Source organism: Tachypleus tridentatus, chromosome 6 (assembly GCF_004210375.1).
Source record: "Tachypleus tridentatus isolate NWPU-2018 chromosome 6, ASM421037v1, whole genome shotgun sequence".
NCBI lineage: Eukaryota > Metazoa > Arthropoda > Merostomata > Xiphosura > Limulidae > Tachypleus > Tachypleus tridentatus.
Genome location: NC_134830.1, coordinates 164731649 through 164748256, shown reverse-complemented (window position 1 = coordinate 164748256; position 16608 = coordinate 164731649). Strand labels below are relative to the sequence as shown.

At 36.9% G+C, this 16608-nt stretch overlaps 1 protein-coding gene across 1 annotated transcript in view; it reads left to right on the top strand.

The window, feature by feature from the left end:
* The first annotated feature begins 258 nt into the window (after positions 1–258).
* Positions 259–16608, top strand: part of LOC143254351 (ephrin type-B receptor 1-B-like) — a 105123-nt gene continuing 88773 nt past the window's right edge. The window contains 1 exon segment of the mRNA XM_076509404.1: positions 259–360. Coding sequence (XP_076365519.1) covers positions 273–360 — 88 coding nt within the window. The 5' untranslated portion in view covers positions 259–272.

The following is a 16608-nucleotide window of genomic DNA, read 5'->3' as shown; positions in this document are numbered from 1 at the left end:
ACAGTCCGGATAAGAAACGACCGAAAAACTTATAGTATCGTATTCTACATACATCAGTTACATCTGTTTCTTATAAGATCGTCTTCTTCCAATTACAACTCATCAAAATATTGTAGCAACTGCTCGCGACCGCGTGTTGGCACTGCTCATTCCTCTATTTTGTTTATAGCCAATAAGAGAACTAGCGGATATGACGACATGCATTGTAAATAAGCTAGGTGGACCTCCAGATCAAGGCAAGTGGACTGTGCGGTGCTCGCTCACACGTACTGATGGAAGCGAGAGCAAACGGTCGTTGGAGAATGTTGGCTGTTTTGATAGTGTTTTCGTGTATCTTAGAATCTACCACCAGTAGTGAAGGTAAGCTGCCTGTTTGGGTAAGATATTTCTTTGGTATCGGTGGTGTTCCTTTATAGTTTAAGAATATTCATGTTGAAATGGCAGTATGAATGCGAACATTCTTGCCGTGTTGCCACATGTTGTCTCACGATACGTCGTAAACTGTGGATCGTAATAAATTCATTTTTTTCACGTTCTTGTTAAAGTTATTGAAATTGGTGATTGAAAGTATGGGTTTGATAATAAAGCACGGACGTAAAAGAAAACCAGTGCTTATGTTACGTGTTACTTTTAAAGAGATCGAAGCTGATAATTGAAAGTACGGACTTGTTCACAAGGCCCAGGTCGTGATAAATTTATTGATTTTGTTATCATGTTCTTATTAGAGTTATTGATAATAAAGTACGGGCCGTAAATAAAATCATTGTTTACGTTATGTATTACCGTTAAAGTGATAGAAATTGATAGTTGAAAGTACGGACTTTGGTCATAAAGTAAGAATCGTAAGAAGTTCAGCGTTTGCGGTGTCGTGTTCTTGTTAAAGTAATCGAAAATGATGACTGAACGTTTGGATTAAATCACGAAAAGGACGGATCGCTAAAAAATGATTATTTATGTCATCATATTATTCTTAAACTTATTGAAACTAATGGTTGAAAGAATGAGATAGATTACAACAACATTGACCAGCGAGAAATTCATTTATATATTACTGCTATATACAACTGAATCGAATAACAGACTAAGCCCTGACAGGTACTGACTGTTGGAAAAGGGTCATTTCAACCAAGTGGCCAAAGAATGTGTCACCTACGAAATTCCAAAGTCAAAGACACCGGGAGGCAATGACCTTTGATAACGACCACGGACTTGACCAGTGGAACTTTGGACTACTTTGTAAATATGTGATTCAAGATTGTCTTTAGGATAACTTACAAAACTTTAAACTACACTGAAACGTCTGGAGGAAGCGACCAGCAAAATTGTCTACCGGAATTGACCAGAAGAACTTTGGATTAGTTACAGATGTTATAAACGATTCATTGGGAAAATATATCTCTTTGTTTATGCTACTGGCGATCTAAATAAGATGAAAAGTGTAGAATGAAGGCACATCATTAGAACTTATGTGTAATGGAAATTGGTTTTCTTAGACGTATAGAAATAGGGCGTGATTCTTATAATCCGTGAAATGACAACCCAGCAGTTGGGTTCACTTATCCCATGGTTATTCCACCGTGCGCACCTGAGGGCCACAATAGCAGTGCGTTTGAACAAACAAGGGATTCAAATTACTGGGCAAGACGCTTTGAACGTTCGTTCCTAAAAACCGGGTATCTAACGTTAGACAGAGTCTAGAGCCTTTGTATCTATCCCAGTACTAGCCTTTCAACCATTTTGCTTAGCTCATTGGTAAGATTTAAGGCTGAGATTAGGACTAATACTGCTTTTGTACGTAGAAAATGTGTTATTGTTGGTGAAGGAAGTGGCACAACACGCCAAACTTCCTCCTGCCGTGTTAACTGTGTTTTTCTTCACGATCTTTCGTTCTTGAAAGTTTGGATAAAGCAGAACCAGTTCAGTGCTGTGATCGAAGAAGGCAAAGATAATAATTCAAATCAGACAATGATTAGTATTTATGGAGTTACATACGTGTAACTGACTAGTGGTTACTGAGGAGGGGATTAACATTAATAAGATTTCAACGTACAAGAATACATTACGATTTGTAGAGCGTTAAATGCTCAGTAAAACAGTAAAATAAGCAAAAGGTGCGGGTTCTTTGTAATAAGCCTTTGAAAATAATTCATATTTATTGTTAGCAGTCAAACGCACGTACACCCTTGTTATTGGCATTTAAACACAACAGCTCTGAAGTACATCCGAGATTTGTTGTTGTGTATATGTGTGCGTTTCTTATAGCAAAGTCACATCGAGCTATCTGCTGAGTCTACTGAGGGGAATCGAGCCCCTGATTTTAGCATTGTAAATCCATAGACCAGCAGGGAATGATTTGTTGTTGTTCTTTTAGAAACTTCATTTGTTGAAATTTGTCGTTGACACCCATGTAATTGTTAGCAGTGAAATGTGTTAATCACAACGATTACAATACGTTTCCACCATGAGAAGTGGAACATTTTACTTTTTTACGTTTCTTTCTTGTTATTATTTATCCAAAAATTATTACTGTATCTTAGGCTTCGTTCAGGGCTGATCTTCACGAAACTTAATGGGTTTGGTCTATACGCTCGGACGTTTTTTAATTTCATTTTTTTAGGTCCCAATTCCGATTGTTATAGGGTGAAAGGTCAGACCATACAAAAACATATCTTGGCCATCAATTCCAATGAAACTTAGCATAAAGATAGAGATCTTGCGACAACAACACCCTTCAGATTAAAGTGGACTGATTTGGGATTTAGGCCTTTCCGTTAAATTTACAGAGTAAAGGGTACAAAATCGCAATATTTGGATTTGTAGACGCCATACCTTCATAGTTCGACCGATGACATAAAGTTAGGTTATAACAGCACACACAGACAGAACACTATATGATATTTCTGTTTTGAATGCTATCTTACAGGCGTCGAAAGTAAAACAATTTCGCAAAATTACGAATTTTGACTTGTCATTCCCTTTTGTTTCGACCGGTCTGGATGGGACTTGGCACACTTATATCTTACGTGCCATATCTTATGACACTCCTTGTAGCCCTCCAGTGGTATGTCTGCGGACTACAACGCTATAAACTAGGTTTCGATAGGCCATTGCGTAGCTTTGTTCTTAATTATAAAGAAGACAATAACAAAACATGCCTTATATTCGAGCCTTTATAGTGATTTTACAGGGCTTAAAGGCGAAAGAAAAAAATCGCAATGTGTGAAATAGTAAGCTCTAAACCTAGAGCCACTGTTTCCAATACGTACACGATACAAGATGTCGTTATTACTAGTGTTTTGATTCACACAATACATGAAATTACATACACCGTTTCTTATCTTCTCAAACGTATCTGTAGACGTTTGTCATTGTGAACAAATTAATTTACGTAGAAAAGAAACACAGTCCTTTGTATTGTAAGGTCACAACTGAGTGTGTTTTAATGCATCTCTCACACACAAATCGTTTTAACTTGTTACTGTGTAAACGGACTATCCTCTCCCCTTCAATAACGTTCGTGACGTGTACTGTAATCTGAGAGTTTCAAGTTATCCAGTTAGGTGACTGAGTGAGCATATATTTACATTCGAATATTAGCATTTGTACTATTTGAATTGCCAGTGCTAAGTTGTGTACATTTGTTTTTTAAATTTATCATAAGTCTAAAGACTCGTACGCACACAACACAGTAACTAGAAGTTACTTGTTGACTCGTGATTGGACGACATTAAGCTGGAGTGATTTCAACGATTTGTACCCTACCCAAAATGCGTCTTGAATTGCTACACTGCTATCTTCAGGCTCAGGGTATTCTGGTAAAACTCTCTAATTACTAGGACTACCAACATAAATCTGGTGATGTATGACTTTTAAATGGAACAAAACGGACTGCGGGACACGTAGCAAGTAATGAGCAAGGTAGGAATGTGTTAAACACAGAACTTAAGACTTTCACAAACATTTCATTTATACAATTTAATCAGCAAAACGGAAGTGCTCGTTGTTGGTCGCTGGTTTTAATTAGTTTCACAGTGATGGCTGTCGTAATAGTATGTGTTTGACTGTTTGCGATGGGGTTCACCCTCCTCAATACGCAGTTGGTCGTTGATTCGCTCTTCTTGTCTCTTGGCCATTGATAGAACTGAGTAAACAAAGCGATCGACAACTGAGAAGAAGCGCTTCCACTTTGAAACAAATATTGAGGTGGTTGATACACGAGTTTTTATTAAGCAACACAAGGTGCGTTGTAGGGTTGAGGGTTACGTCATTGTTACAGAGGAAAGATGTAGAATCAAATGTTAATGGAAAAGAGAGGTGTGATTTTAATTATTATTATTTCCATGAATGTGTGAATAATTTAGATTCATTCACACTGAAGAGTTAAATACATCTCCAAGGTCATTTAGTCATACAATGTTGGTGAGGTTAAAAGAAAACCTGCGAGATATTAAGATACGGACTTTTTTTTAAACCAATACGACGACATAAAATATTATTCTTTTGGCGTTTTGTTTAGAAATTACAACAACAACAAAAAAGCCATATTAAATTGTAATGCAGTTCTGCGAGTTCGCTTCATGAACGACATGCACGTTCTAACCTTTCAGAAGACCCCTGCCGTCAGGTAAGCTAAGCCGTATGTGGGCAGCTCACAATGTAGAGGCTGGCCCACCCGATCATCGCCCAGCACGTTCCCAGGCTCATGTTTCTAGTCTATGATACGCTGAATGGAGCAATATTATTAAAAAAACTTTAGTCAAGCTTGGCGGTTTTAAAGTAGCCTATATTATAAAAATATTACTTTAAAATGTTAACGGAAAACAACGTCCAAGAAGATGTTACTTAAGTGTCCTTTAGCTACGGCGAGAGTGAGATTTCATTTTTTACTCATTTCAGTGAAAATAATTTTCGATGCTCTGCCTTCGTGTATTTTATTTTAAACCACGTCCTAAGACTACAACATGACAGGGTACTGACTGATACTCCTATAACTACATATTACTATTTTTCAATAAAACGATAATTAAATTACTTTATCTGATAAAGTAAACCCGGCATTTTTTATACTGAACTTTTTTTTTTTATCGTGTACTTCATAAGAATGTGGGCCCGGCATGGCCAGGTGGTTAAAGCACTCCACTCGTAATCTGATGGTCGCTTGTTCGAGTCCCTGTCACACCAAACATGCTCGCCCTTTCAGCCGTGGGGCCGTTATAATGTGACGGACAATCCCAATATTCGTTGGTAAAAGAGTAGCCCAAGAGTTGGCGGTGGGTAATGAAAACTAGCTGCCTTCCCTCTAGTCTTACACTGCTAAATTAGGGACGGCTAACGCAGATAGCCATCGTGCAGCTTTGCGCGAAATTCAAAACAAACCAAAACCAAACCTAACAATGTGACTTCAGCATCACATTATTGATTACATATATATTTTTAATTTTAATATCCAGTTATGGGAGTTTTTTGACCATGAGTCAAACACTGGTAAATACGCATGAAAATTTCATCCAGAGTTATGATAACAGAAGCCGTCAGTTCTTCTCATATTTCAGGGGGGAAGGAAGGAGTGTTACATTCAGGATGTACGCTGGTCTCTCTCGGCAGCCAAGGTCAACCAAACCAGGTAATTTGCCTCTTTCACTGGTATTCAGGTAGACAGAGCTTATTGGTGAGATAAGTTATACATTACCTGTAAGTACAACGTGGTTAACACAACGAATTAACCGAATATTTATGGAACAAGATTTAATAATTCGAACTTTAATTTACATGTTAACTCAATGTTTTAGCATCCTTAGCTGGCTTGTACCATTTTAATACATGACAAAATCTGTAGCAGCTAATTAGTAAATGTTACGACAGCGACAACAAAAGCAAAAAATAGCTGAGATCACTATAAGGGAAAAAGTGTTACGCGATCGACGTCTCGACCAAATTCTATATATATCTGCAGGATATTGGTAATCTTTCTTGTCAATTTGTTTGTTTGTTTGGGAATTTCGCGCAAAACTACTCGAGGGCTATCTGCGCTAGCCGTCCCTAGTTTAGCAGCGTAAGACTAGAAGGAAAGCAACTAGTCATCACCACCCACCGCAAACTCTTGGGCTACTTTTTTACCAACGAATAGTGGGACTGACTGTCACGTTATAACGCTCCCGTGGATAAAAGGGGCGAGCTTGTTTGGTGTGACGGGGATTGAACCCGCGACCTTCAGATTACGAGCTGAGCACCTTAACTACTTGGCCATACCAGACCCTTCCTTGTCAATCAGATAAAAGAACTAATTTCTGTGATTATAGTGTAAGAACAAAGATGTCCTTTCGTTTTAGCAATAAACTGTTCCTTTTAATGTCTTAAATTTCTTCACGCGTCAGTACTAAAGCTGTTTCAAAGCTGCCTCTGTTTGTTTAACTACAATATAACATTTCCAACAGCTACATGTAAGCAGCCAAAGTTATCTTTTGGTCATTGTTGCCTCTGCAACGTATAAATGGTTCTGCAGAAACCCACCTACATTAATGATGTATTCCTTTCACAACGGGAAACTTTGTGTCCATAGCCGATACTTGTCGAACACTGTACAATTTGGTGGTGATGATAGAAAGTATAAGGCTTAAAATCGTGGCCAAGACCTCTTATTTATAATACCCAAACCTGGATCTTTAACACTGCTGTTGACTTCAGTTATTTGTAAGGGTTGATGCATGTGAAGTTGACATATTAGGCTTAAGTAAACTGTGAGTCAGGAAGTATAATATATGTCCATAGCAAGGTTCATAATAAACTGAGGAACATTATTAACAGCAAGAAATATGTTATATACATATTTCTACATTTATCAGTGTGTGCAGGATGGGATTTAGTTTTTCGTGACCACTCGACGACCTCTTCACCTGGCGACTCGGATTCAGCTGTTAGCTTGAGAAATTATAATAATAGAAGTTTGATACCCGCGGTGGGAAAATAGCAGCACAAATAGACCATGCTCTGTGTAACGTTACCTTTAAAAACAACAACAAATGGTGATGTTTGAGGTTATTTGTGTAGAGAGATGTCAGTGTTTAAACTTGTAAAAACGTAGGAATGATCTTTGTAGAACATTCACCTGCTGTGTCCACCCAATACATTGTAAATTAGTAGGTTCTGATAATTTTTACACTGAAGAGCAACATTGGAAAAGCCCATGTTAATAATGATGTTAGTGACGGTAATAAATATCTAAGTTTTCTTCAGTACACCTTAAACATATAGTACTGAATCAGTGTTACACGACTAGGATCTGTAGGTTCTGAGTAGTGATTGTTCTATACAGTATAATGTAGTTCTGAAGATAACATTCTATATGAATGTGTTATTACTTTACAATGAATTACACACGACCCGTTACTTCAGAAAACATCGATTTTTTTTATTAAATCGACGTTTCGCTGTTACAACAAACAAGACACTTAATAAGTGTAGTTAATAAGTCGAGTAGTTTTGCGCGAAATTTAAAAAAAAACATCAAACAAAACAAACACTTAAAAACTGATTTTAGGCTTGTACAAAATATTTCCAAATAATTCGAGTCTCCGGAACAAGGTATATTCACATTCATAAATTCACATCACTGTTGCACACTGTTCCCGAAAGGAAAGGGATCCGGGTGTGAAATTGACATTGCTTTTATTTGCATGGGAATTTATAGTGGCATATTATCTGAAAGTAATAGAGGTTATTTACATTTTCTATATAGAAAACTAAGGCAGTGACTAAGAATGTTTCCTGTTATGGAACAACCAACATCTGTTATACTGTTTGTCAGGTTTAACCACGATACTGACTTTAACTGTATGATAATAAGTAATAAACGAGAAAATACTTGTTAATTCTAAACCTAACAGTTCTGCCTGTTTCACCAGTCCACAAAGAACACAAAATTTTAAATAAGACTTATTCAGTTAACGAAAACACATTCAAACATCTTCAAGAAATTATACACAAATTAAACATTAAAGGATATCCAAAAAAAAACAAAAACAAACGACATATATACGCATTGATAAGTCTCTACAACACTAGGAGTCCATAATAACAATGCTGGTAGAACTTCCATAGGGTAGAACGTAATGTAACGCGAATTTTGTGGTACCATACAATAGTCGTAAAATTTCAGTTCATTTTAGACAGACGTGCAGACAATTAGGTTTGACATTAGAGTTACAGATAAGTGTGTGTGTTTTCGTATAGCAAAGCTACATCGGGCTATCTGCTGAGTCCACCGAGGGAAAACGAATCCCTGATTTTAGCGTTGTAAATCCGTAGACTTACCGCTGTACCAGCAGGGGACGAGTTACAGAGAAACCAGCTAGAACTTTGAACTATATACTAGTAGGTACGTTCGGCCTGTAAACCTAAAACACGCAATAAACCGCCAGACAAATGTGCAGGCTGTAAACCGCAAGAATGTAATGTAGAGCTTGCTTCAGATGTGAACTTTGTTTTTGTATACATTGGTTAAACAGGAGTGACTGTTAGGTATAGATTCATCGAACATCTTTGGGCTCTGGACACTTACACAATCAACTCAGTTCTGTGACTGAACATTACGTTATGTTACTGCCATTATTATTACTGTTACCAACCACCACAGATTTTTAGACAGATGTTCCAAAGAGTCCCTAAATAAGCCACAGTTAAACAAAAAATAACCTTAGAAGTTTTAATTATTAGTATGTTTCTTTGTTTTTTGAATTTCGCACAAAGCTCCTCGAGGGCTATCTGTGCTAGCCGTCCCTAATTTAGCAGTGTAAGACTAGAGGGAAGGCAGGTAGTCATCACCACCCACCGCCAACTCTTGGGCTACTCTTTTACAAACGAATAGTGGGATTGACCGTCACATTATAACGCCCCCACGGCTGAAAGTGCATGTTTGGCGCGACGGGGATGCGAACCCGCGACCTTCAGATCACGAGTCGCGCGCCTTAACACGCTTGGCCATGCCGGGCCTTAATTTATTAGTATCCGTGCCTAATTAACGGAGCAACATATATATATGTATATGTATACTTTAAATAGAATGATATTGTCTGTTTGTATGTTCTTTCAATCTTATACTCATGTTTCATCCCTTATGTCTATTTTAAGTACAAAAATGACGTATGTTTATATATTCTGACGTGAAGTTCACCCTGTCACTCGATGTATTGTGAAATCCTTTGTTCGAGCCTAAGTTCAGTTGGCGAAACATTAGCTTAAATAAAAACAGTTGTTTTCTGCAGTAAACATGTCGTGTTACATTCGTGTGTCAAGCACAAATCTCCAATTTACACTACAAACTTCAAACACTCATTATTTTTAAAACAAATACTACTAGGGATTCTGAAACTTGGTGAAGAACTGGTGTAGTGTCTTATGTTGTATACGTAAATGTTAGCGTGGCCTACGGAGCCTCTATGGGCATTTTACATTCTATGTTCTAAATCACTGCTTCCTAACCTTTGTATCCCGAGTATCACAGTCAGACTGTTGAGTCAGTGGCTAAAGCTGTGGTTTGTGTTAATAAAAAGTTAAATCACAAGAAATAATTCAATAGTGAGTCAACCATAAGCAAACATTGAGTACTGGCTCATGGAACACGTTGGTCTACTGCTTGATACTGCTGTCTCTTTTAAGGCATGGATTTTATTTTCACTGTTTTTCGTGTAGCCCCAAAAAAGACGTGTCACAACCTGAGGGTTATAAACTATTGACCTTACAGAATGTACTCATTCAGCAATACTCGTCGCCTATACGACTACTTTTAATCGAAAAAGAAAGGTTGAGTGCAGTGTTGGGCAGAATATCCAATACACTGTCCGTTCTGCGCTCAGTTCAGCTGTCCAAGAAAGGACGTATGTGGATATTTCATTTTGATGGTGTTATCTTGTAATTATCTGTCTCATATTTTGGTAATCTAGCTTGAGAAACGTGTATTTCAGACGGTGAGATTATCATGGTATTCCACGTTGAGAAACGTGTATTTCGGACGGCGAGATTATATGATATTCCACCCTGAGAAACGTGAATTTCGGACGGCGAGATTATATGGTATTCCACCCTGAGACACATGTATTTCGGACGGCGAGATTATATGATATTCCACCCTGAGAAACGGGTATTTCGAACGGCGAGATTATATGATATTCCACCCTGAGAAAATTGTATTTCAGACGGTGAGATAAAATGATATTCCACCCTGAGAAACGGGTATTTTGAACGGCGAGATTATATGATATTCCACCCTAAGAAAATTGTATTTCAGACGGTGAGATAAAATGATATTCCACCCTGAGAAACGGGTATTTCGAACGGCGAGATTATATGATATTCCACCCTGAGAAACTTGTTTTTCAGACGGTGAGATTATCATGGTATTCCACTCCGAGAAACATGTATTTCGGATGGCGAAAAAATACAGTGATAAACTACATCCTATGGAAGTACAAGTAATAAAAAGTCACAATAAAACTAGCAGTACTTTATATACTGTCTTATTGAGTTTAATGAAAGCGCCATACAAACAAAAACACGGGTTTGTATGTTTAGGTTCAGTGTGTGCAAGCAAATTTATGGTTCTAGCCATGTTGTAAATCATTACGATAAAAAGAGGTCAGAGACAAATCTGTGTTAACTACAGTATTTTGAGGGGAATTTGTGACACTAGAGGGTGCATGTGTTAATGAGTCTACCAACGACCAGAATGTGTCTCATCAGAGTGCGGGAAGTCCAGTTAGTGGCCATATAAGGTGGTTGTTTAACTATAATCACCACATTAAAAGGTCATTTCGAATTCAGATGTCATTATAAGTGCTGTAAAGTTTTGCCCATCACGGAAACTTGTACGACAGAATTACTAGATTCCATGATGGCTGTATGGACGATTCGTGGATATTCGACCGGGAGTGAACGACGTAGCCATTACAAATCTCTCTCGTGCAGTGTGTGAGCTGTATTTGCTCTCACTGACTGCTCAGAACTGATTTGTTGTCTTATCTTGACCAATAAAATGTTTACTTTTCGGTGATCAACAGGTTTAATATTTGTATTACTAAGCAGAGCTGTGATGTGAGGGTGACAGAATTTGAGGAATTGTCTCGTCGAATTATTTTATGTACATTTTACCTCACGATCGGTATTATTGTATCTCAGAACGGCTGATATGGGTATTAACACTTTTACTGATGAGGAGAGAAGAACGCTGTTTTCTCCTTATCAATAAAAGTGTTAATACCCATACCAGCCGTTCTGAGATACAGGTCGAAACGTTGTTCTCTGCTTATCAATAAAAGTGTTAATACCCATACCAACCGTTCTGAGATACAGGTCGAAACGTTGTTCTCTGCTTATCAATAAAAGTGTTAATACCCATACCAGCCATTCTGAGTTACAGGTCGAAACGTTGTTCTCTGCTTATCAATAAAAGTGTTAATACCCATACCAGCCGTTCTGAGATACAGGTCGAAACGTTGTTCTCTGCTTATCAATAAAAGTGTTAATACCCATACCAACCGTTCTGAGATACAGGTCGAAACGTTGTTCTTTGCTTATCAATAAAAGTGTCAATACCCATACCAACCGTTCTGAGATACAGGTCGAAACGTTGTTCTTTGCTTATCAATAAAAGTGTCAATACCCATACCAACCGTTCTGAGATACAGGTCGAAACGTTGTTCTTTGCTTATCAATAAAAGTGTCAATACCCATACCAACCGTTCTGAGATACAGGTCGAAACGTTGTTCTCTGCTTATCAATAAAAGTGTTAATACCCATACCAGCCGTTCTGAGATACATTTTTATTTCAAATTAGTTTTTGTCATCAAAAATTGGTGTTATTGCTCTATTTCCAATATAAAGCTATCTCTCTTGTTTTATTATTTTACATTTTTTTGTTTGAATTTAAAATAAACCGGTATCGAGTAATACGACATGATGTCACGCAGGTAAAACAGGCCAATGAAAACAATTTAATGAAGACAATGGCTAATTTAATATACTTATATAATTTAATGTATATATGACGTTCTTCATTTTCGTCCATCTTTAGAAGAGACTAAACGCTCCGCCCTCTAAGCAGGTAACTTGTAAAACCTGCGTCTTTATTATTAGTTAAAAAAACAACACACTAAACAAATAGAAAGTCGTCGCAGTGCAGCCCCCAGCTAGCCTTTGAGTTATATTAAGTTCCCATTCGTGACGCGGCACCTTTCATATTCGTGTTCATTTTGTAATGGGCGTTCCTATACAATGTTTCTAGACAAGGCTCACAAAACCGTTTTTTTTTGTGTGTTTTTTTTATAGTCTGTCTCGGTTTGTGGTGAGGGGTGTAAAACATATATCAAACGTTGTGCAAAGTTACCTCACCCCTAACCCCATCTATCCACCCACACTACTACTAGAATATTACTCAAGAACATTGATTATTTCAGCTCGTTTGTTTTCTCTTCTCAGACAGATTGAATAAAATCATTAATATTTATACATCTGTGTGAAACTACACAATAATTAAACTCATGGTAATTTATATTATTTACCGGCTGAAATCGGGTTTTCAGTTAGAAGCGTGCATAACAGCGTTTCAAACAAGCTTTGTGTGTTGTATGCTGATGTTGACCAAATGTTTCGCTCAGTATAGACCTCATGAGGACTGCTGTACTTCAACACAGGTCCTCACTGAAATTCTATGTCAGGCTTCTATGAAATAACGAGTCTTGGGATATAAATGCCTTAGCTGGCAACACATTTCAACTTAGAATGTTGTTATAATTAACATTTACTGTGTTGTTATAACTATCATTTCAACTAAGACTTATTATACTGTAATAACTATAGTTTCAACTAAGGCTTACTGTGTTCAGATTATTTCGTTATACCTAGTAATTCAACCAAAACTTACTATGTATCTTAAAACAGCTGGTATGAGTATTAAAACTTTTATTAAAGTAAAATAGAGAACAACGTTTCGACCTTCTTAGATCATCTTAGTTAACCTGAAGCGAAACGTTGTTCTCTACTTTATTTTAATAAAAGTTTTAATACCCACACCAGCCGTCTTGAGATACATTTTTACTTCAAGTGGGTTTCTCGTCGTCACATGATAGTTACCATGTTGTTATAACTGGCAGCGTTTCGATTGAGGGATACTTGAAACGGAGGTTATGTTTTCACACCTGTGCGTGTGTTTGTTTGTCAGCAAAAAAGTTCTCAGAAATGGCTAAATGGATTTCAGCGAAAGTTGGTATACTTTGACCCATTTGAGAAGTGTTTAGTTTTTAGAGGTTCAAGGTTATTGCAAGGTGACGAAACTCGAATAAAAAATTCCCTATCTGTTAACTTGGGGACCGATTTTTTTACACAATTTGTGTTCTGTAACTCAGGTAAAATGATCGGATTTTGACGAAACTTGATAGACTAATGTAGAATATTATTACTCATTGTTCTGCCATAAGTGGTCCGTGTCATTTGATAATGATGGACATATGGATAAATTTTCATATTTTATGAGAGTCGAATATGGTGGAGGTAATTCCTTCTAGTCAGTGTCTGAAATGAGAATTATACCATTGTTATAAGTAGCGTTTCAGCTAAGACTTGTTTATCGAATCATTAAGTTGTCTAATTAATCTTATATCTCTGTTGTTCTTATAGTGGTTCTCATGATAAATCCAATTGTTATTATTTTATCTCCATTATATCCTAGTTTTGCTCAAAGTAGAATAACATGTTATCTTTAGCGTGCCTATTGTTGTCTTAAGATGAACAAGATAAAATCTCACTTTTGTTCTCTCATCTCTACTGTTGTCTTAAGACGAACAAGATAAAATCTCACTTTTGTTCTCTCATCTCTACTGTTGTTTTAAGACGAACAAGATAAAATCTCACTTTTGTTCTCTCATCTCTACTGTTGTCTTAAGACGAACAAGATAAAATCTCACTTTTGTTCTCTCATCTCTACTGTTGTCTTAAGACGAACAAGATAAAATCTCACTTTTGTTCTCTCATCTCTACTGTTGTCGTAAGACGAACAAGATAAAATCTCACTTTTATTCTCTAGATTCGTTATTACACGATTTCTGTAACGTGTTTCCCTTTGTCCCAAACTCATAAAATTATGATTTTCTACTGTACAGAACCTTTATCTTAATTTCAACAAGTTCACCTATTATTCCTGCAGTAAATTAGCCGAGCGAAGTGTTCACTGAGTGCTTTTTAGGAAATTCACCACTGGTTTATCAGTGTAAAGTAGTATTTATCCTTCTTTTCGTATATTTGCGAAGGTGAACTTTATTATCACTTCAGAGGGATAGAGAACTATTCATCTTTCTGCTTAAGATAGCTAGAGAACCATGCTTCTTTGCAGAGTAGTGAACCACATGCGAAAATAATAAAAGTTTTGTTGTCATTTTAACTTGCCATGTTGTCCCCAAGTGGATGTGTTTTTGGAAATAAAGACAAAGTTAGGCGTTGATCACCCTCGATGGTACGACTGGTCCAAACTAACATGTCCTAGATAAAAGCCTTACTTAATTAATGGCTTAACCACTATATATCAAACCAATGCTTTCAAATCCTCTTCTGTAAACCACGCTGTCTCCTAAATTTTTTCTGTAAGCCACGCTGTCTCTTAAATTTTCTTCTGTAAGACACGCTGTCTCTTAACTTTTCTTCTGTAAGACACGCTGTCTCTTAACTTTTCTTCTGTAAGACACGCTGTCTCTTAACTTTTCTTCTGTAAGACACATTGTCTCTTAACTTTTCTTCTGTAAGATACACTGTCTCTTAACTTTTCTTCTGTAAGACACACTGTCTCTTAACGTTTCTTCTGTAAGACACGCTGTCTCTTAACTTTTCTTCTGTAAGCCACGCTGTCTCTTAACTTTTCTTCTGTAAGACACATTGTCTCTTAACTTTTCTTCTGTAAGATACACTGTCTCTTAACTTTTCTTCTGTAAGACACACTGTCTCTTAACGTTTCTTCTGTAAGACACACTGTCTCTTAACTTTTCTTCTGTAAGACACGCTGTCTCTTAACTTTTCTTCTGTAAGGCACGCTGTCTCTTAACTTTTCTTCTGTAAGACACGCTGTCTCTTAACTTTTCTTCTGTAAGACACGCTGTCTCTTAACTTTTCTTCTGTAAGACACACTGTCTCTTAACTTTTCTTCTGTAAGACACACTGTCTCTTAACTTTTCTTCTGTAAGACACGCTGTCTCTTAACTTTTCTTCTGTAAGCCACTGTGTCACGTCATCTTTCTAATCTCATTTCTTTGCCAATTTCAGCTAACTTAATATCATTTAATTATGTATTTCAGCTACTGTGATCTTAATCCTAAGTATATTTCGGTTTTCCAAGCCTTATTCCATTGAATATTCCGTTTACTCTAATATTACATTCTCAGCTCTGAATGATGGGCCACCCGCTGCCACTCTAGGTCAACTCAGGCCGACACCTGACTAATGGCAACGTTCCCTGGCTCACAGACAAACCGCCTGTCCTCTGTAAGGTCTACCCGTTTCATAAATCATAGAAGATGAACCATAGTACAAAACAAAGCCTTTGGAACACGCTATATAATACGATACTAGTAAAGCTTCACTGCAGGTTATAAAGTCGCCAAGGAATGCCACGTTCTGTACCTGGCTGAAAGTGGAAACGTGAACTGAACATGTTCCGATACATAAATGATCAAACTTTTCGAAATAAACTTCCCGTTTCTTCTGAGCGTTTCTATGTTAATTTCTAATACGTATTTTATTCAGATGTTAGTTTTTGCATGAAAGTATATTAAACCTATTATAAATTCAGCATATATTAAGTCTAATCAGTAATTTATTTTTCTTCTATCTTCTCCGTAAATGTTGGACTTGTGAAGAGAAGAGCTTAATAGCATTGCGTGAGTAAAAGTGAAACAGTTTCATTTAAACAGTTGTCTCTCGCAAGAACTGATGTTTTGAGACAAAAATTAAAACTGAATCATTACACAAACAAAATAAAAGTAGATCGCAACCTAAATCAACGTGATTTTTGATTAACGTAATTATTTTCTTTTAGCTTAACGACGAGTTTTTAAAACTTCAAAAGGGGCCATTTCAGTATTACCTTTAAGTTTTTTTTCGGCTGGAACAGATAGTCTGGGACTTTGCAGAGAACGCAACTCGAGAGATTCATTAGGCATCCCGCACATGCAGAACGATATTCGATAGAAAGAGCCTTCCTTTTCCACCTGCAACAAGTCACTGTTGGTATTTGTTCCAAACTAAGCTTTCATCACGTTTTTGCAGGCTAATTGCTGAAAGTGACGTGTACTTTTAGTTTCTTTCTCTGTAGGTCTCACTCTTTCATCTTTTTTTTAAATAAATATCATATTTATTATTTTAAACCGAAATCTAGCGAGCGTTATTAAAACTTGAAGCTGTTTGTCATCACGGTTACCGACGTGAGTCAAACCTAAGAACTTTTGTTTCAGTTAAGTAAACAACACAGTGAGACTAGGTTACTATGTAACAGTTAACGTTATTGGCTAGTTGACGTGATACGTTTATTTTTATTTTTCCTGGTTATAGCATTAGCATTATATTTTACAAATTCA